The sequence below is a fragment of the Poromitra crassiceps genome (assembly GCF_964638095.1).
Source record: "Poromitra crassiceps genome assembly, chromosome: 20".
Taxonomy (NCBI): Eukaryota; Metazoa; Chordata; class Actinopteri; order Beryciformes; family Melamphaidae; genus Poromitra; species Poromitra crassiceps.
In genome coordinates, this window is record NC_139637.1 from 28,774,606 (window position 1) to 28,798,854 (window position 24,249).

Genomic DNA, 24,249 nt, shown 5'->3' on the forward strand with positions numbered 1-24,249 from the left:
GACATCTCTGAAGCAGGTCATTCTATATCAACTTAGATCATGTGCTCTATAACACTCTAACATCTCTGAAGCAGGTCATTCTATATCAACTTAGATCATGTGCTCTATAACACTCTGACATCTCTGAAGCAGGTCATTCTATATCAACTTAGATCATGTGCTCTATAACACTCTAACATCTCTGAAGTAGGTCATTCTATATCAGCTTAGATCATGTGCTCTATAACACTCTGACATCTCTGAAGTAGGTCATTCTATATCAACTTAGATCATGTGCTCTATAACACTCTAACATCTCTGAAGTAGGTCATTCTATATCAGCTTAGATCATGTGCTCTATAACACTCTGACATCTCTGAAGCAGGTCATTCTATATCAACTTAGATCATGTGCTCTATAACACTCTAACATCTCTGAAGCAGGTCATTCTATATCAACTTAGATCATGTGCTCTATAACACTCTGACATCTCTGAAGCAGGTCATTCTATATCAACTTAGATCATGTGCTCTATAACACTCTAACATCTCTGAAGTAGGTCATTCTATATCAACTTAGATCATGTGCTCTATAACACTCTGACATCTCTGAAGCAGGTCATTCTATATCAACTTAGATCATGTGCTCTATAACACTGACATCTCTGAAGTAGGTCATTCTATATCAGCTTAGATCATGTGCTCTATAACACTCTAACATCTCTGAAGTAGGTCATTCTATATCAACTTAGATCATGTGCTCTATAACACTGACATCTCTGAAGCAGGTCATTCTATATCAACTTAGATCATGTGCTCTATAACACTCTGACATCTCTGAAGTAGGTCATTCTATATCAACTTAGATCATGTGCTCTATAACACTGACATCTCTGAAGCAGGTCATTCTATATCAACTTAGATCATGTGCTCTATAACACTCTGACATCTCTGAAGTAGGTCATTCTATATCAGCTTAGATCATGTTCTCTATAACACTCTAACATCTCTGAAGTAGGTCATTCTATATCAACTTAGATCATGTGCTCTATAACACTCTAACATCTCTGAAGTAGGTCATTCTATATCAACTTAGATCATGTGCTCTATAACACTCTGACATCTCTGAAGTAGGTCATTCTATATCAGCTTAGATCATGTGCTCTATAACACTCTGACATCTCTGAAGTAGGTCATTCTATATCAACTTAGATCATGTGCTCTATAACACTCTAACATCTCTGAAGCAGGTCATTCTATATCAACTTAGATCATGTGCTCTATAACACTCTGACATCTCTGAAGTAGGTCATTCTATATCAGCTTAGATCATGTTCTCTATAACACTCTAACATCTCTGAAGTAGGTCATTCTATATCAACTTAGATCATGTGCTCTATAACACTCTAACATCTCTGAAGTAGGTCATTCTATATCAACTTAGATCATGTGCTCTATAACACTCTAACATCTCTGAAGTAGGTCATTCTATATCAACTTAGATCATGTGCCCTATAACACTCTGACATCTCTGAAGCAGGTCATTCTATATCAGCTTAGATCATGTTCTACTCTGACATCTCTGAAGTAGGTCATTCTATATCAGCTTAGATCATGTGCTCTATAACACTCTGACATCTCTGAAGTAGGTCATTCTATATCAACTTAGATCATGTGCCCTATAACACTAACATCTCTGAAGTAGGTCATTCTATATCAACTTAGATCATGTGCTCTATAACACTCTAACATCTCTGAAGTAGGTCATTCTATATCAACTTAGATCATGTGCTCTATAACACTCTAACATCTCTGAAGTAGGTCATTCTATATCAACTTAGATCATGTGCTCTATAACACTCTAACATCTCTGAAGTAGGTCATTCTATATCAACTTAGATCATGTGCTCTATAACACTCTGACATCTCTGAAGCAGGTCATTCTATATCAACTTAGATCATGTGCTCTATAACACTCTGACATCTCTGAAGTAGGTCATTCTATATCAACTTAGATCATGTGCTCTATAACACTCTAACATCTCTGAAGTAGGTCATTCTATATCAGCTTAGATCATGTTCTCTATAACACTAACATCTCTGAAGTAGGTCATTCTATATCAACTTAGATCATGTGCTCTATAACACTCTAACATCTCTGAAGTAGGTCATTCTATATCAACTTAGATCATGTGCTCTATAACACTCTAACATCTCTGAAGTAGGTCATTCTATATCAACTTAGATCATGTGCTCTATAACACTCTAACATCTCTGAAGCAGGTCATTCTATATCAACTTAGATCATGTGCTCTATAACACTCTAACATCTCTGAAGCAGGTCATTCTATATCAACTTAGATCATGTGCTCTATAACACTCTAACATCTCTGAAGTAGGTCATTCTATATCAGCTTAGATCATGTGCTCTATAACACTCTGACATCTCTGAAGTAGGTCATTCTATATCAACTTAGATCATGTGCTCTATAACACTCTAACATCTCTGAAGTAGGTCATTCTATATCAACTTAGATCATGTGCTCTATAACACTCTGACATCTCTGAAGCAGGTCATTCTATATCAACTTAGATCATGTGCTCTATAACACCAACATCTCTGAAGTAGGTCATTCTATATCAACTTAGATCATGTGCTCTATAACACTCTAACATCTCTGAAGCAGGTCATTCTATATCAACTTAGATCATGTGCCCTATAACACTCTGACATCTCTGAAGTAGGTCATTCTATATCAACTTAGATCATGTGCTCTATAACACTCTAACATCTCTGAAGCAGGTCATTCTATATCAACTTAGATCATGTGCCCTATAACACTCTGACATCTCTGAAGTAGGTCATTCTATATCAACTTAGATCATGTGCCCTATAACACTCTGACATCTCTGAAGTAGGTCATTCTATATCAACTTAGATCATGTTCTCTATAACACTCTAACATCTCTGAAGTAGGTCATTCTATATCAACTTAGATCATGTGCCCTATAACACTCTGACATCTCTGAAGTAGGTCATTCTATATCAACTTAGATCATGTGCTCTATAACACTCTAACATCTCTGAAGCAGGTCATTCTATATCAACTTAGATCATGTGCTCTATAACACTAACATCTCTGAAGTAGGTCATTCTATATCAACTTAGATCATGTGCTCTATAACACTCTAACATCTCTGAAGTAGGTCATTCTATATCAACTTAGATCATGTGCTCTATAACACTAACATCTCTGAAGTAGGTCATTCTATATCAACTTAGATCATGTGCTCTATAACACTAACATCTCTGAAGTAGGTCATTCTATATCAACTTAGATCATGTGCTCTATAACACACTAACATCTCTGAAGCAGGTCATTCTATATCAACTTAGATCATGTGCTCTATAACACTCTAACATCTCTGAAGTAGGTCATTCTATATCAGCTTAGATCATGTGCTCTATAACACTCTGACATCTCTGAAGTAGGTCATTCTATATCAACTTAGATCATGTGCTCTATAACACACTAACATCTCTGAAGTAGGTCATTCTATATCAGCTTAGATCATGTGCTCTATAACACTCTGACATCTCTGAAGCAGGTCATTCTATATCAGCTTAGATCATGTGCTCTATAACACACTAACATCTCTGAAGTAGGTCATTCTATATCAACTTAGATCATGTGCTCTATAACACTCTAACATCTCTGAAGTAGGTCATTCTATATCAACTTAGATCATGTGCTCTATAACACTCTGACATCTCTGAAGTAGGTCATTCTATATCAACTTAGATCATGTGCTCTATAACACTCTGACATCTCTGAAGTAGGTCATTCTATATCAGCTTAGATCATGTGCTCTATAACACTCTAACATCTCTGAAGCAGGTCATTCTATATCAACTTAGATCATGTGCTCTATAACACTCTGACATCTCTAAAGTAGGTCATTCTATATCAGCTTAGATCATGTGCCCTATAACACTCTGACATCTCTGAAGTAGGTCATTCTATATCAACTTAGATCATTTGCCCTATAACACTCTAACATCTCTGAAGCAGGTCATTCTATATCAACTTAGATCATGTGCTCTATAACACTCTGACATCTCTGAAGTAGGTCATTCTATATCAACTTAGATCATGTGCTCTATAACACTCTGACATCTCTGAAGTAGGTCATTCTATATCAACTTAGATCATGTGCTCTATAACACTCTGACATCTCTGAAGCAGGTCATTCTATATCAACTTAGATCATGTGCCCTATAACACTAACATCTCTGAAGTAGGTCATTCTATATCAACTTAGATCATGTGCTCTATAACACTGACATCTCTGAAGCAGGTCATTCTATATCAACTTAGATCATGTGCTCTATAACACTAACATCTCTGAAGCAGGTCATTCTATATCAACTTAGATCATGTGCTCTATAACACTCTAACATCTCTGAAGTAGGTCATTCTATATCAACTTAGATCATGTGCCCTATAACACTAACATCTCTGAAGTAGGTCATTCTATATCAACTTAGATCATGTGCTCTATAACACTGACATCTCTGAAGCAGGTCATTCTATATCAACTTAGATCATGTGCTCTATAACACTAACATCTCTGAAGCAGGTCATTCTATATCAACTTAGATCATGTGCTCTATAACACTCTGACATCTCTGAAGTAGGTCATTCTATATCAGTTTAGATCATGTGCTCTATAACACTCTGACATCTCTGAAGTAGGTCATTCTATATCAGTTTAGATCATGTGCTCTATAACACTCTGACATCTCTGAAGTAGGTCATTCTATATCAGTTTAGATCATGTGCTCTATAACACTCTGACATCTCTAAAGTAGGTCATTCTATATCAACTTAGATCATGTGCTCTATAACACTCTAACATCTCTGAAGTAGGTCATTCTATATCAACTTAGATCATGTGCTCTATAACACTCTAACATCTCTGAAGTAGGTCATTCTATATCAACTTAGATCATGTGCTCTATAACACTAACATCTCTGAAGTAGGTCATTCTATATCACTTAGATCATGTGCTCTATAACACTCTGACATCTCTGAAGTAGGTCATTCTATATCAGTTTAGATCATGTGCTCTATAACACTCTGACATCTCTGAAGTAGGTCATTCTATATCAACTTAGATCATGTGCTCTATAACACTCTAACATCTCTGAAGTAGGTCATTCTATATCAACTTAGATCATGTGCTCTATAACACTCTAACATCTCTGAAGCAGGTCATTCTATATCAACTTAGATCATGTGCTCTATAACACTAACATCTCTGAAGCAGGTCATTCTATATCAGCTTAGATCATGTGCTCTATAACACTCTGACATCTCTGAAGCAGGTCATTCTATATCAGCTTAGATCATGTGCTCTATAACACTCTGACATCTCTGAAGTAGGTCATTCTATATCAACTTAGATCATGTGCTCTATAACACTCTAACATCTCTGAAGCAGGTCATTCTATATCAACTTAGATCATGTGCTCTATAACACTCTGACATCTCTGAAGTAGGTCATTCTATATCAGTTTAGATCATGTGCTCTATAACACTCTGACATCTCTGAAGTAGGTCATTCTATATCAGCTTAGATCATGTGCTCTATAACACTCTAACATCTCTGAAGCAGGTCATTCTATATCAACTTAGATCATGTGCTCTATAACACTCTGACATCTCTGAAGCAGGTCATTCTATATCAACTTAGATCATGTGCTCTATAACACTAACATCTCTGAAGTAGGTCATTCTATATCAGCTTAGATCATGTGCTCTATAACACTCTGACATCTCTGAAGTAGGTCATTCTATATCAACTTAGATCATGTGCTCTATAACACTAACATCTCTGAAGCAGGTCATTCTATATCAACTTAGATCATGTGCTCTATAACACTCTGACATCTCTGAAGTAGGTCATTCTATATCAGTTTAGATCATGTGCTCTATAACACTCTAACATCTCTGAAGCAGGTCATTCTATATCAACTTAGATCATGTGCTCTATAACACTCTGACATCTCTGAAGTAGGTCATTCTATATCAACTTAGATCATGTGCTCTATAACACTAACATCTCTGAAGCAGGTCATTCTATATCAACTTAGATCATGTGCTCTATAACACTAACATCTCTGAAGCAGGTCATTCTATATCAACTTAGATCATGTGCTCTATAACACTAACATCTCTGAAGCAGGTCATTCTATATCAACTTAGATCATGTGCTCTATAACACTCTAACATCTCTGAAGCAGGTCATTCTATATCAACTTAGATCATGTGCTCTATAACACTCTGACATCTCTGAAGTAGGTCATTCTATATCAACTTAGATCATGTGCTCTATAACACTAACATCTCTGAAGCAGGTCATTCTATATCAACTTAGATCATGTGCTCTATAACACTAACATCTCTGAAGCAGGTCATTCTATATCAACTTAGATCATGTGCTCTATAACACTAACATCTCTGAAGCAGGTCATTCTATATCAACTTAGATCATGTGCTCTATAACACTCTAACATCTCTGAAGCAGGTCATTCTATATCAACTTAGATCATGTGCTCTATAACACTCTAACATCTCTGAAGTAGGTCATTCTATATCAACTTAGATCATGTGCTCTATAACACTCTAACATCTCTGAAGCAGGTCATTCTATATCAACTTAGATCATGTGCTCTATAACACTCTGACATCTCTGAAGTAGGTCATTCTATATCAACTTAGATCATGTGCTCTATAACACTAACATCTCTGAAGCAGGTCATTCTATATCAACTTAGATCATGTGCTCTATAACACTAACATCTCTGAAGTAGGTCATTCTATATCAACTTAGATCATGTGCTCTATAACACTCTGACATCTCTGAAGCAGGTCATTCTATATCAGCTTAGATCATGTGCTCTATAACACTCTAACATCTCTGAAGTAGGTCATTCTATATCAACTTAGATCATGTGCTCTATAACACTCTAACATCTCTGAAGTAGGTCATTCTATATCAACTTAGATCATGTGCTCTATAACACTCTAACATCTCTGAAGTAGGTCATTCTATATCAACTTAGATCATGTGCTCTATAACACCAACATCTCTGAAGTAGGTCATTCTATATCAACTTAGATCATGTGCTCTATAACACTCTAACATCTCTGAAGCAGGTCATTCTATATCAACTTAGATCATGTGCCCTATAACACTCTGACATCTCTGAAGTAGGTCATTCTATATCAACTTAGATCATGTGCTCTATAACACTCTAACATCTCTGAAGCAGGTCATTCTATATCAACTTAGATCATGTGCCCTATAACACTCTGACATCTCTGAAGTAGGTCATTCTATATCAACTTAGATCATGTGCCCTATAACACTCTGACATCTCTGAAGTAGGTCATTCTATATCAACTTAGATCATGTTCTCTATAACACTCTAACATCTCTGAAGTAGGTCATTCTATATCAACTTAGATCATGTGCCCTATAACACTCTGACATCTCTGAAGTAGGTCATTCTATATCAACTTAGATCATGTGCTCTATAACACTCTAACATCTCTGAAGTAGGTCATTCTATATCAGCTTAGATCATGTGCTCTATAACACTCTGACATCTCTGAAGTAGGTCATTCTATATCAACTTAGATCATGTGCTCTATAACACACTAACATCTCTGAAGTAGGTCATTCTATATCAGCTTAGATCATGTGCTCTATAACACTCTGACATCTCTGAAGCAGGTCATTCTATATCAGCTTAGATCATGTGCTCTATAACACACTAACATCTCTGAAGTAGGTCATTCTATATCAACTTAGATCATGTGCTCTATAACACTCTAACATCTCTGAAGTAGGTCATTCTATATCAACTTAGATCATGTGCTCTATAACACTCTGACATCTCTGAAGTAGGTCATTCTATATCAACTTAGATCATGTGCTCTATAACACTCTGACATCTCTGAAGTAGGTCATTCTATATCAGCTTAGATCATGTGCTCTATAACACTCTAACATCTCTGAAGCAGGTCATTCTATATCAACTTAGATCATGTGCTCTATAACACTCTGACATCTCTAAAGTAGGTCATTCTATATCAGCTTAGATCATGTGCCCTATAACACTCTGACATCTCTGAAGTAGGTCATTCTATATCAACTTAGATCATGTGCCCTATAACACTCTAACATCTCTGAAGCAGGTCATTCTATATCAACTTAGATCATGTGCTCTATAACACTCTGACATCTCTGAAGTAGGTCATTCTATATCAACTTAGATCATGTGCTCTATAACACTCTGACATCTCTGAAGTAGGTCATTCTATATCAACTTAGATCATGTGCTCTATAACACTCTGACATCTCTGAAGCAGGTCATTCTATATCAACTTAGATCATGTGCCCTATAACACTAACATCTCTGAAGTAGGTCATTCTATATCAACTTAGATCATGTGCTCTATAACACTGACATCTCTGAAGCAGGTCATTCTATATCAACTTAGATCATGTGCTCTATAACACTAACATCTCTGAAGCAGGTCATTCTATATCAACTTAGATCATGTGCTCTATAACACTCTAACATCTCTGAAGTAGGTCATTCTATATCAACTTAGATCATGTGCCCTATAACACTAACATCTCTGAAGTAGGTCATTCTATATCAACTTAGATCATGTGCTCTATAACACTGACATCTCTGAAGCAGGTCATTCTATATCAACTTAGATCATGTGCTCTATAACACTAACATCTCTGAAGCAGGTCATTCTATATCAACTTAGATCATGTGCTCTATAACACTCTGACATCTCTGAAGTAGGTCATTCTATATCAGTTTAGATCATGTGCTCTATAACACTCTGACATCTCTGAAGTAGGTCATTCTATATCAACTTAGATCATGTGCTCTATAACACTCTGACATCTCTGAAGTAGGTCATTCTATATCAGTTTAGATCATGTGCTCTATAACACTCTGACATCTCTGAAGTAGGTCATTCTATATCAGTTTAGATCATGTGCTCTATAACACTCTGACATCTCTAAAGTAGGTCATTCTATATCAACTTAGATCATGTGCTCTATAACACTCTAACATCTCTGAAGTAGGTCATTCTATATCAACTTAGATCATGTGCTCTATAACACTCTAACATCTCTGAAGTAGGTCATTCTATATCAACTTAGATCATGTGCTCTATAACACTAACATCTCTGAAGTAGGTCATTCTATATCACTTAGATCATGTGCTCTATAACACTCTGACATCTCTGAAGTAGGTCATTCTATATCAGTTTAGATCATGTGCTCTATAACACTCTGACATCTCTGAAGTAGGTCATTCTATATCAGTTTAGATCATGTGCTCTATAACACTCTAACATCTCTGAAGTAGGTCATTCTATATCAACTTAGATCATGTGCTCTATAACACTCTAACATCTCTGAAGCAGGTCATTCTATATCAACTTAGATCATGTGCTCTATAACACTAACATCTCTGAAGCAGGTCATTCTATATCAGCTTAGATCATGTGCTCTATAACACTCTGACATCTCTGAAGCAGGTCATTCTATATCAGCTTAGATCATGTGCTCTATAACACTCTAACATCTCTGAAGTAGGTCATTCTATATCAACTTAGATCATGTGCTCTATAACACTCTAACATCTCTGAAGTAGGTCATTCTATATCAACTTAGATCATGTGCTCTATAACACTCTAACATCTCTGAAGCAGGTCATTCTATATCAGTTTAGATCATGTGCTCTATAACACTCTGACATCTCTGAAGCAGGTCATTCTATATCAGTTTAGATCATGTGCTCTATAACACTCTGACATCTCTGAAGTAGGTCATTCTATATCAACTTAGATCATGTGCTCTATAACACTCTAACATCTCTGAAGCAGGTCATTCTATATCAACTTAGATCATGTGCTCTATAACACTCTGACATCTCTGAAGTAGGTCATTCTATATCAGTTTAGATCATGTGCTCTATAACACTCTGACATCTCTGAAGTAGGTCATTCTATATCAGCTTAGATCATGTGCTCTATAACACTCTAACATCTCTGAAGCAGGTCATTCTATATCAACTTAGATCATGTGCTCTATAACACTCTGACATCTCTAAAGTAGGTCATTCTATATCAGTTTAGATCATGTGCTCTATAACACTCTGACATCTCTGAAGCAGGTCATTCTATATCAGCTTAGATCATGTGCTCTATAACACTCTGACATCTCTGAAGTAGGTCATTCTATATCAACTTAGATCATGTGCTCTATAACACTCTGACATCTCTGAAGTAGGTCATTCTATATCAACTTAGATCATGTGCTCTATAACACTAACATCTCTGAAGCAGGTCATTCTATATCAACTTAGATCATGTGCTCTATAACACTAACATCTCTGAAGCAGGTCATTCTATATCAACTTAGATCATGTGCTCTATAACACTAACATCTCTGAAGCAGGTCATTCTATATCAACTTAGATCATGTGCTCTATAACACTCTAACATCTCTGAAGCAGGTCATTCTATATCAACTTAGATCATGTGCTCTATAACACTCTGACATCTCTGAAGTAGGTCATTCTATATCAACTTAGATCATGTGCTCTATAACACTAACATCTCTGAAGCAGGTCATTCTATATCAACTTAGATCATGTGCTCTATAACACTAACATCTCTGAAGCAGGTCATTCTATATCAACTTAGATCATGTGCTCTATAACACTAACATCTCTGAAGCAGGTCATTCTATATCAACTTAGATCATGTGCTCTATAACACTCTAACATCTCTGAAGCAGGTCATTCTATATCAACTTAGATCATGTGCTCTATAACACTCTAACATCTCTGAAGCAGGTCATTCTATATCAACTTAGATCATGTGCTCTATAACACTCTGACATCTCTGAAGCAGGTCATTCTATATCAGCTTAGATCATGTGCTCTATAACACTCTAACATCTCTGAAGTAGGTCATTCTATATCAACTTAGATCATGTGCTCTATAACACTCTAACATCTCTGAAGTAGGTCATTCTATATCAGCTTAGATCATGTGCTCTATAACACTCTGACATCTCTGAAGTAGGTCATTCTATATCAACTTAGATCATGTGCTCTATAACACTCTAACATCTCTGAAGTAGGTCATTCTATATCAGCTTAGATCATGTGCTCTATAACACTCTGACATCTCTGAAGTAGGTCATTCTATATCAACTTAGATCATGTGCTCTATAACACTCTGACATCTCTGAAGCAGGTCATTCTATATCAACTTAGATCATGTGCTCTATAACACTCTAACATCTCTGAAGTAGGTCATTCTATATCAGCTTAGATCATGTGCTCTATAACACTCTGACATCTCTGAAGCAGGTCATTCTATATCAGCTTAGATCATGTGCTCTATAACACCAACATCTCTGAAGTAGGTCATTCTATATCAACTTAGATCATGTGCTCTATAACACTCTAACATCTCTGAAGCAGGTCATTCTATATCAACTTAGATCATGTGCTCTATAACACTCTGACATCTCTGAAGTAGGTAATTCTATATCACTTAGATCATGTGCTCTATAACACTCTAACATCTCTGAAGCAGGTCATTCTATATCAACTTAGATCATGTGCTCTATAACACTCTGACATCTCTGAAGTAGGTCATTCTATATCAACTTAGATCATGTGCTCTATAACACTCTAACATCTCTGAAGTAGGTCATTCTATATCAACTTAGATCATGTGCTCTATAACACTCTGACATCTCTGAAGTAGGTAATTCTATATCACTTAGATCATGTGCTCTATAACACTCTAACATCTCTGAAGCAGGTCATTCTATATCAACTTAGATCATGTGCTCTATAACACTCTGACATCTCTGAAGTAGGTCATTCTATATCAACTTAGATCATGTGCTCTATAACACTCTGACATCTCTGAAGTAGGTCATTCTATATCAACTTAGATCATGTGCTCTATAACACTCTAACATCTCTGAAGTAGGTCATTCTATATCAACTTAGATCATGTGCTCTATAACACTAACATCTCTGAAGTAGGTCATTCTATATCAACTTAGATCATGTGCTCTATAACACTCTAACATCTCTGAAGCAGGTCATTCTATATCAACTTAGATCATGTGCTCTATAACACTCTGACATCTCTGAAGCAGGTCATTCTATATCAACTTAGATCATGTGCTCTATAACACTCTGACATCTCTGAAGTAGGTCATTCTATATCAACTTAGATCATGTGCTCTATAACACTCTGACATCTCTGAAGTAGGTCATTCTATATCAACTTAGATCATGTGCTCTATAACACTCTGACATCTCTGAAGTAGGTCATTCTATATCAACTTAGATCATGTGCTCTATAACACTCTGACATCTCTGAAGCAGGTCATTCTATATCAGCTTAGATCATGTGCTCTATAACACTCTGACATCTCTGAAGTAGGTCATTCTATATCAACTTAGATCATGTGCTCTATAACACTCTAACATCTCTGAAGCAGGCCATTCTATATCAACTTAGATCATGTGCTCTATAACACTCTGACATCTCTGAAGTAGGTCATTCTATATCAGTTTAGATCATGTGCTCTATAACACTCTAACATCTCTGAAGCAGGTCATTCTATATCAACTTAGATCATGTGCTCTATAACACTCTGACATCTCTGAAGTAGGTCATTCTATATCAACTTAGATCATGTGCTCTATAACACTAACATCTCTGAAGCAGGTCATTCTATATCAGTTTAGATCATGTGCTCTATAACACTCTAACATCTCTGAAGTAGGTCATTCTATATCAACTTAGATCATGTGCTCTATAACACTCTAACATCTCTGAAGTAGGTCATTCTATATCAACTTAGATCATGTGCTCTATACCACTCTGACATCTCTGAAGTAGGTCATTCTATATCAACTTAGATCATGTGCTCTATAACACTAACATCTCTGAAGTAGGTCATTCTATATCAGCTTAGATCATGTGCTCTATAACACTCTAACATCTCTGAAGCAGGTCATTCTATATCAACTTAGATCATGTGCTCTATAACACTCTGACATCTCTGAAGTAGGTCATTCTATATCAACTTAGATCATGTGCTCTATAACACTCTAACATCTCTGAAGTAGGTCATTCTATATCAGCTTAGATCATGTGCTCTATAACACTCTGACATCTCTGAAGCAGGTCATTCTATATCAACTTAGATCATGTGCTCTATAACACTCTGACATCTCTGAAGTAGGTAATTCTATATCAACTTAGATCATGTGCTCTATAACACTCTAACATCTCTGAAGCAGGTCATTCTATATCAACTTAGATCATGTGCTCTATAACACTCTAACATCTCTGAAGTAGGTCATTCTATATCAGCTTAGATCATGTGCTCTATAACACTCTAACATCTCTGAAGTAGGTCATTCTATATCAACTTAGATCATGTGCTCTATAACACTCTAACATCTCTGAAGTAGGTCATTCTATATCAGCTTAGATCATGTGCTCTATAACACTCTAACATCTCTGAAGTAGGTCATTCTATATCAACTTAGATCATGTGCTCTATAACACTCTGACATCTCTGAAGTAGGTCATTCTATATCAACTTAGATCATGTGCTCTATAACACTCTAACATCTCTGAAGTAGGTCATTCTATATCAACTTAGATCATGTGCTCTATAACACTCTAACATCTCTGAAGCAGGTCATTCTATATCAACTTAGATCATGTGCTCTATAACACTCTGACATCTCTGAAGTAGGTCATTCTATATCAACTTAGATCATGTGCTCTATAACACTCTAACATCTCTGAAGTAGGTCATTCTATATCAACTTAGATCATGTGCTCTATAACACTGACATCTCTGAAGTAGGTTATTCTATATCAGCTTAGATCATGTGCTCTATAACACTCTAACATCTCTGAAGTAGGTCATTCTATATCAGCTTAGATCATGTGCTCTATAACACTCTAACATCTCTGAAGTAGGTCATTCTATATCAGCTTAGATCATGTGCTCTATAACACTAACATCTCTGAAGTAGGTCATTCTATATCACTTAGATCATGTGCTCTATAACACTCTGACATCTCTGAAGCAGGTCATTCTATATCACTTAGATCATGTGCTCTATAACACTCTGACATCTCTGAAGTAGGTCATTCTATATCAACTTAGATCATGTGCTCTATAACACTCTAACATCTCTGAAGTAGGTCATTCTATATCAGCTTAGATCATGTGCTCTATAACACTCTAACATCTCTGAAGTAGGTCATTCTATATCAGCTTAGATCATGTGCTCTATAACACTCTGACATCTCTGAAGCAGGTCATTCTATATCACTTAGATCATGTGCTCTATAACACTCTGACATCTCTGAAGTAGGTCATTCTATATCAACTTAGATCATGTGCTCTATAACACTAACATCTCTGAAGTAGGTCATTCTATATCAGTTTAGATCATGTGCTCTATAACACTCTGACATCTCTGAAGCAGGTCATTCTATATCAGTTTAGATAATGTGCTCTATAACACTCTAACATCTCTGAAGTAGGTCATTCTATATCAACTTAGATCATGTGCTCTATAACACTCTGACATCTCTGAAGTAGGTCATTCTATATCAGCTTAGATCATGTGCTCTATAACACTCTAACATCTCTGAAGTAGGTCATTCTATATCAGCTTAGATCATGTGCTCTATAACACTCTAACATCTCTGAAGCAGGTCATTCTATATCAGTTTAGATCATGTGCTCTATAACACTCTAACATCTCTGAAGTAGGTCATTCTATATCAGCTTAGATCATGTGCTCTATAACACTCTAACATCTCTGAAGTAGGTCATTCTATATCAACTTAGATCATGTGCTCTATAACACTCTGACATCTCTGAAGCAGGTCATTCTATATCAACTTAGATCATGTGCTCTATAACACTCTGACATCTCTGAAGCAGGTCATTCTATATCAACTTAGATCATGTGCTCTATAACACTCTAACATCTCTGAAGTAGGTCATTCTATATCAACTTAGATCATGTGCTCTATAACACTCTGACATCTCTGAAGCAGGTCATTCTATATCAGCTTAGATCATGTGCTCTATAACACTAACATCTCTGAAGTAGGTCATTCTATATCAACTTAGATCATGTGCTCTATAACACTCTGACATCTCTGAAGTAGGTCATTCTATATCACTTAGATAATGTGCTCTATAACACTAACATCTCTGAAGTAGGTCATTCTATATCACTTAGATCATGTGCTCTATAACACTCTAACATCTCTGAAGTAGGTCATTCTATATCAACTTAGATCATGTGCTCTATAACACTCTGACATCTCTAAAGTAGGTCATTCTATATCAACTTAGATCATGTGCTCTATAACACTCTAACATCTCTGAAGTAGGTCATTCTATATCAACTTAGATCATGTGCTCTATAACACTCTAACATCTCTAAAGCAGGTCATTCTATATCAACTTAGATCATGTGCTCTATAACACTCTGACATCTCTGAAGTAGGTCATTCTATATCAACTTAGATCATGTGCTCTATAACACACTAACATCTCTGAAGCAGGTCATTCTATATCAGCTTAGATCATGTGCTCTATAACACTCTGACATCTCTGAAGTAGGTCATTCTATATCAACTTAGATCATGTGCTCTATAACACACTAACATCTCTGAAGCAGGTCATTCTATATCAGCTTAGATCATGTGCTCTATAACACACTAACATCTCTGAAGCAGGTCATTCTATATCAGTTTAGATCATGTGCTCTATAACACTCTAACATCTCTGAAGCAGGTCATTCTATATCAACTTAGATCATGTGCTCTATAACACACTAACATCTCTGAAGCAGGTCATTCTATATCAGCTTAGATCATGTGCTCTATAACACTAACATCTCTGAAGTAGGTCATTCTATATCAACTTAGATCATGTGCTCTATAACACTCTGACATCTCTGAAGTAGGTCATTCTATATCACTTAGATAATGTGCTCTATAACACTAACATCTCTGAAGTAGGTCATTCTATATCACTTAGATCATGTGCTCTATAACACTCTAACATCTCTGAAGTAGGTCATTCTATATCAGCTTAGATCATGTGCTCTATAACACTCTGACATCTCTGAAGTAGGTCATTCTATATCAGCTTAGATCATGTGCTCTATAACACTCTGACATCTCTGAAGTAGGTCATTCTATATCACTTAGATCATGTGCTCTATAACACTCTAACATCTCTGAAGTAGGTCATTCTATATCAGCTTAGATCATGTGCTCTATAACACTCTAACATCTCTGAAGTAGGTCATTCTATATCACTTAGATCATGTGCTCTATAACACTCTAACATCTCTGAAGTAGGTCATTCTATATCACTTAGATCATGTGCTCTATAACACTCTGACATCTCAGCCAAAGGCAGTTTTTGGATAATGTTTGATTGATGTGCCATGGGCTAAAGGATTGAACATGTCAAATCATGACAGACGGTCATGGCACCAAACAAACATCTGTGTTTGATTGGAGTGCCACGGGCTTAAGGATGCATTGTCATTGTGTGAATATTGTCAGGTGCCGATCCAGTTCTGGCAGCATGGGGTGGCTGACATGCGGCTCCACACAGAGGTGAAGGCAGGCTCAGTGCTGGACTTTGCCTGTGACGAGCCCACCCTGCCCCCCTACCTCACTCTCACTGTGAAGGGTGCTGGCTCCTCCGAGGTCACCGCCGACATGAACTTCTTCAGAGAATACAACAAACTCTACTACGAGAACTTTATCTACATTGCAGCCACATACACCTTTTCCCAGTAAGTATCATATACTGTATGGACCAGTAAGTATCATATGCTGTATGGTAGGGCTGCCCCCTCCTGGTCGATTGGTCGGTCGACGTGCTCTTGGTCGACCAGATTCACGTTGGTCAAACAATCGCTGGTGTTAATAATTTCATAGGAGGAATTCAATTTCATAAAAAGAAAAGCGATCCGGAACGAAGTAACGTGCCGCAGAAGCATGTTGCAACACGGACCTTTTCTAGAAGCACACAAGAAGTCCAGGCTAGAGACAGGCTAACCATAGTTAGCAGAAAGGAGAGCGACCAGCAGAGCAATGGAATTAACAATTGAATGGCTCGGCTATCAGCACAAACAATGGACACGTTTCAGCACGCAGCCACCATCAGCTGTTAACAAGCGGCAAACGTTACGTTACGCAGTACGCACCTTATGAGTTGAGACTACAGTCATGAGTGAGACTGAACGTCCACAGAGATACACTCCAACTCCGGTAATGTTAGACAGACTTATAAGATGTTACTGGAATAAATCACAAAAGCTGTCTAGCTGTCCTTTCTGCCAACTAATTAACCATGCCACGTGTGCTAACGTTACATAACCATAACCATCGCACACGCTTTCTGAACTGAAAGCCGTTTCCCATCGTAGCGCTGAATCAGTCTGTCCATTCCGGTAACGTTACAATGCTGCAAATAGCTTTTATTTATAATGATCAGCTATCAGGTATAGTGCGCTCAGTAGTCAGTACACTGCAGACAATAAGAAAGCTGTCGGAGCTGTGGTCGATTTCTGGTCGACCAGGATCATCTTTGGTCGAGGGCAGCCCTACTGTATGGACCATTGTAAAGGCTGAAAGTGGGACAAGTTGCCATTTGATAAGATTAATTTTAGGTCGGCTAAAGAGTGTTTGGAGGGCGTCTGGGTTTTAGTGTCGAGATAAAAGCACTCGCCTAGCACCACAGAGACACGGATTCAATTCCCACCAGCGGTACTTTCCACTTGGTCAGACGTTCCTACAGACACAATTGGCCGTGTCTGTGGGCTGTACGCCTGAGGGGTATGAGTCCTGGTCGCTGCACTAGTGCCTCCTCTGGTTGGTCTGGTCAGGGGGGAGGAGATAAGCATGTGCTAGCATACAACTCTCCCAGATCAGCAGAGGGGGTGTAGCAACGACCGGGACAATGCGGGATTGGCCAGGTACAATTGGGGAGAAAATGGGAGAAAAATATGGTGTGGGCTGGGGGGGGGGGTTAAATCACTATTTAAATTATATTTAACAGTGGTAGATTATGGAATTATGCTGTTACTATGCCTATTAACAAGAGCTACAATTGTATGTCAGTGATGAGTTTTCTTGTGAAGTCAGGACGTCAGGTTTAAGAGTGATTGTTGTGGCTGCAGGGATGCTGGTAAGAGGCCTGTTGGGAAGAAGCGCCTGGTGAGCTGTGCTGAACTGGTACTAGATGTGGACACCAAGACTCAGAGGGTCATTCTGAAGAAGAAGGTATGGTTGTAGTTTTAAACGTTGCCTGGAATGGACACTTTGGCCATGAAGTGTACATTAACCAAGAACAATTGATGAGTGTGCTTTGTTCTACTCAGGCTATTGAGTATTTCCGTCCACTTTGCAATAAGCCCATCGATTATGTCAACACAAACAAACGACTGAAAAGCTGTTGAGCCATTTACACCTCGCATTAAAATGTGTTTTTGGTGATCAGATTGCAATCGGTTAGCACCTGACCACATTTCAATGATTACATTTACACCTGCTATTAATAGCCTATGTGTCTCCAGTCTGTACGATCCACATTGAGATCCGGTGATCGCTCTGTTCAGCTGTTTCCCACTGAGTGACAGGAGAATTGGTTCCCTCTGCGGGTTGTCCGGTACATCCAGGGATCAACATAACCGCTGGCCCAGGGGCCGGGGCCAGTCAAATTATATACAGGGCAAGTTGATTAGCCACTGGTCACTGGCCCGGAGAGCGGTTTAGAAGATGTCATCTTTTTCCTGCTCGTTTCATACACCGAAACTACTATCGCAATTCCGCGGACTCCAGTGTTGCCCCTGGATTTGTGTTCTTAAGCCCATGGCACATCACTCAAACATTATAATAATGTTTGATTTAACTTTGATTGATGTGCCATGGGCACATGTCAAATCTGACCAAACAAGGACACCATGGCACACCAAACAAACATGTGTTTGTCTGTGTATGTTGTAGAATGCTTGCTTGGTCCGGGGAAGAAACCCACAGCACACACAGTACTTATTATCCTATATTATATTAAAAGACTGAATGATTATAGAAATATTATGGTCAGCTCAGCCGGCAACACATGATAAATCTATAGAGGAGAGGCTTTACACAAAATATGGGGTAAACTACATTTATAGACATTTATTTACGTGTAATATAATTTTATATGTTGCATATTTGTGTAATTTATCAACATTACAAAACCACAACTAAAGGAAAACAACCAAATCTAAAGGGAGCTTCACTGTTGTACATTATTATGTATTATAATGAATAACCAAAATTATGGGGAAAAAAAGTGTTAAATTATTTTTTGGGCTGCCGGGCCAGTAAAAGCTCTGATCTACTGGCCAAGTGGGCCAGTGGGAGAAAAAGTTTCACGTGGTGAATTTTGACCAACTTTCAGTGGCATCTTATTTCAGTGGCCCTTTCTTCCACAACTCTGTCTTAACAAAATGGCAACCTGGGTGAGAGAGAGCAGTGCCCGCTGATACAAGTCTAAAGTATTTACGAGTGACTAGCGAGGGAAGCAGCGGTATGGTTTTAAGACGGTATGATAACCTTGGACAAAAAAACACTGCTCTCATTCACCTCCGTTGTGTGGCAGGAGCCTGGGAAGCGCTCTCAGCTGTGGAGAATGACGGGGACTGGCATGTTGTGCCATGAAGGCTCCTCCCCACCGCAGAGCAAGCCGGCCCAGCCCCGCCCACTGGATTCTGCCTTGGTGCTGGACATCGCTGGCTTGGCTGCTGTTACTGACAACAGGTCTGTATAGTCACTGTCTGTCTGTCTGCCTGTCTGTCTGTCTGTCTGCCTGCCTGCCTGTCTGTCTGTCTGCCTGCCTGCCTGTCTGTCTGTCTGTCTGCCTGCCTGCCTGTCTGTCTGTGTCTCTTTAGATAGGTTACCAGACTTGTAATTAAAAGCGCGCGGATAAACCACCTCTCCCCAGCATACTGCTGGCAAATGTTCAATCGTTGGAAAATAAACTTTGTGAACTAAGAGCGCGTGCACAATACCAAAAAGACATAGCGCGATGCAATGTTCTGTGCCTAACGGAAACCTGGCTTACGCCGGGTTCACACACACGCCTAGAGCGACGCTTAAAGCAACGCCTAAGCAACGCCTAAAATTTAGGCGTCCTTGTTAACAGACGAGAGCGTTCACACATACCGCTGCCACGCTGTGCTGAAGCCACGCTCGCGCTGTGCCTACGCTGCGCTGCATTTATCGTTTAGGCGTCTGTTCTATTTTTCAGCTCTAGGCGCGCTGAACTGTCAAGCTGGCTGTTGTTTCTGGTGGACTTGGGCCATATTTTCTACCGAGTTTGCCCAAAAGGGAGGGTGGAGCATAGTGGGAGAGGAGAGCTGTCCTTCATGTGTTCCTCTATTAACGTCTTTTCTGTCAGATGTATATATACCCCCCTGTCTCAATGCAAGTTTCACTCATGGTGTTGATGACTCATAGTCACATGATTACCCGAGGGAAAATAACAATTACAGCGGGCCAGGAAATAGACAGACATCCTCACTTGCACATTACAATAAAAAAGAGGACTCACCCATGCTATAAATCAGATCTGAAAAGTGTAAAAAAACCGCTGCTCATGTGTTCAGCGTAGCGCAGAGCGTGGCGTCCTGTGTGAACGAAAATAGGCGGCAGGCGTGCATGAAGCAATGCCTATATGCGTAGGCGTCGATTAAAGCGTATGCGCAAGGCGTCGCGCAAAGCGTGTGTGTGAATCGGCCGTTACTCCTGACACAACTGACCACTCTATCGCGCTACCAGGATTCAGTGTATTCAGAGGAGACAGAAACGAACAATCCGGTAAGAAGAAGGGAGGGGGCGTATGTCTTATGATTAATGAAAACTGGTGCGTGAACAATACAGTCATAGGAAGATACTGCTCGGAGGACCTAGAATATGTACCGTAATGCTCCAATGCGTGCCGTTCTGGAGTCCTCGAGAATTCAGTACAGTAACCGTGATGGGTGTATACATCCCCCCACAGGCAAACACCACGGCTGCGCTGAAAGAGCTGCAACGAGCGATCAGCGCACATGAGACAAAACAACCTGAAATGGCCCTGGTAGTGACCGGGGATTTTAACAAAGCAAACCTGAAAGGAAGAATGCCAACGCTGCACCAGCATGTTCACTTCCCCACTCGAGGCAATAACACACTGGATAAATGTTATACAAATATCCGCCACAGCTACAAGGCCGTACCCCGTTCACCCTTTGGCAAATCAGATCACGCCTCCATTCTGCTGTTGCCCAGGTATCAACACAAACTGAAAAAACAGCCCCCAGCATTCCGAACCGCCCACTGCTGGTCAGACCAATCAGACGACATCCTGAGGGACTGTTTTGACCAAGTAGCATGGGAGGGGTTCAGAGTGGCAGGAGACCTGGGCGCGTACGCAGAGACGGTGTCATGCTTCATCAAGAAGTGTACCGACGACATAGTCCCGACAAAGAAAGTCAAAATAATGCCCAACCAGAAACCCTGGATCAACAGCGAGGTCAAGGCAGCCCTGCACGCCAGGACCACCGCCTACAGTACAGGCACACCAGATCAATACAAGCAGGCACAATATGCCCTCCGGACCGCTATTAAAAAAGCACAAAGAGACTACGGAAGGCAGCTGGAGTCAAAACTGGACACCAACAACCCCAGACACCTGTGGAAAGGCCTCCATGCTGCTACAGACTTCAAAGAGGTGAAACGACAGAACCCCAGCACGTCACCCACCCTACCGGATGAACTCAACGCGTTCTACGCTAGATTCGACCCCTCTGCCAGAGCGCCTCCCATCCACCCCCCCCCCTCCCCTCTCCCACCCCTCTCCCACTCTCCCCCCCCCATCACCTCCCTCCCTCCCCTCACCCCCCCCCCCCCCTCCTCCCCTCCCCCCCCTGCCACCCCTCCCCCCTCACCATCCCCCCCCCTCTCCGTCCCCCCACCACCCTTCCTCCCCCCCCCCGACCACCATCCCTCCTCCCCCCCCCGACCACCACCCTCCCCCCTCTCCCCCCCCCACCAACTCCCCTCCCACCCCTCAGCACCCCTTCCCATTCACACCCAACCACCAACCCCCCCCACCCCCCACCCACCCCCCCCACCCCCACAGATCCAGACCATCCTCTCACCATCACTGAGGATGAAGTGTACCGGTCGTTCCTGCGTATCAACCCACGCAAGGCGGCCGGCCCGGATGGCATCCCCGGGCGGGTCCTCAACGCCTGCGCTCACCAGCTGGCACCCATATACACAGACATCTTCAACCAGTCCCTCTCCCTCCGACGAGTCCCCCCCTGCTTCAAAGCAGCAACAATCATCCCCATTCCCAAACAGCAAAAAGTGACCAGCCTCAACGACTGGCGCCCAATAGCCCTCACGCCAATAGCCAGCAAGTGCTTTGAGAAGCTGGTCATATCAAAGATCCGCCCCACACTCCCCCCGGACCACGACCCGCTACAATTTGCATACCGCCCCAACAGGAGCACAGCGGATGCAGTAGCACACGTGCTCCACACCGCCCTGTCCCACCTGGAGGGGAAGGACACCTATGTAAGAATGCTGTTCGTGGACTACAGCTCAGCATTCAACACCATAGTACCCTCCAGGCTGGTAAGCAAACTCAGGGATCTGGGACTAAACACGGCAATGTGCGACTGGATCCTGGATTTCCTGACAGACCGCCGCCAGGTGGTGAGGGTGGGCAACCTCACCTCCTCCCCACTGACCATTAGCATAGGAGCGCCCCAGGGGTGCGTCTCCAGCCCCTTCTGGTACGACCTCTACACCCACGACTGCGTGGCGACTCAAACTTCAAACACAATTGTGAAGTTTGCAGACGACACAGCGGTCGTGGGGCTGATCTCGGGGGGCGACGAGACGGCCTACAGAGAGGAGGTGGGGGTACTGGAACAATGGTGCCAGGACAACCACCTCTCCCTGAACGTCTCCAAGACCAAGGAGATCATTGTAGACTACAGGAGAGGGGGGGGCGCACACCCCCCAATCACCATCAACGGCACAGTGGTGGAAAGGGTGGACAGCTTCAAGTACCTGGGAGTCAACATCCACCAGGACCTGACCTGGGCTGGCCACACCGCCACTGTTGTCAAAAAGGCCCAACAGCGACTACACGGACTCAGGCGCCTGAAGAAATTCGGGCTGAGGAAAGAAATCCTCGGGGACTTCTACAGAGGCACCATTGAAAGCCTGCTGACAGGCGGCTTCACCGCCTGGTACGGGAACTGTACCACCATGGACCGCAGAGCGCTACGGAGGGTGAGGCGCGCGGCCCAGCACGTAACAGGAGGTGAACTGCCAGAACTGCACGAACTGTACAACCAGCGGTGCCTCAGGAGGTCCCTGAAGATCATCAAAGACACAAACCATCCCCACAACAGCCTGTTCTCCCTGCTACCCTCAGGGAGGAGATACAGGGTTCCAAAAACACGCACAAATCGCTTGAGGAACAGTTTCTTCCCGCAGGCCACGAGACTCCTTAATATGCACAAATAGTGCAGTAGTCGTACCGTACCGTACTGCAGCTGCTACTATTACGGATGCCTAACGTTTAATTGTAAATTTAAGTGTATGTTTAATAAGGTGCCTAACGTTTAATTGTAAATTTAAGTGTATGTTTAATAAGGTACATGCTATTTGCACATGCATGTATAAAACGTCGAATTTGGAATGTCTGAACACGTCTAACGTATGCACATGACATGTGCACCTATGTGCAATGAATATGCCACTGTCGTATAAGCCACCGACTTGTCTTATTGCTTATAGATGCCTATTTCTTATTGCCTTATTGCTGTCTTATTGCTTATTGATGCCTATTCTTATTGCCTATTACTTATTGCTTGTTGCCTATTTGTACTATGTCGTAAATGGAGTCCACTGCACAAGAATTTCACACGTGGTACTTGTACCATGGAGTGACAATAAAAATCTTGAATCTTGAATCTTGAATCTAAGGCATCTCTCTCCCTCCCTCCT

The 24,249-nt window shown here is 40.5% G+C and overlaps 1 protein-coding gene across 1 annotated transcript in view; it reads left to right on the plus strand.

Moving 5' to 3' along the window:
• The window catches only part of vps13d (vacuolar protein sorting 13 homolog D), a gene marked incomplete at its 5' end in the record, with an annotated part of 162,147 nt that overhangs the window by 112,830 nt on the left and 25,068 nt on the right, over window positions 1-24,249 (plus strand). Inside the window, 3 exons of the mRNA XM_083657137.1 lie at window positions 16,747-16,982; window positions 18,372-18,474; window positions 19,841-19,998. Of these exons, the coding sequence (XP_083513263.1) occupies window positions 16,747-16,982; window positions 18,372-18,474; window positions 19,841-19,998 (497 nt within the window). The remainder of the gene's footprint in view (window positions 1-16,746; window positions 16,983-18,371; window positions 18,475-19,840; window positions 19,999-24,249) is intronic.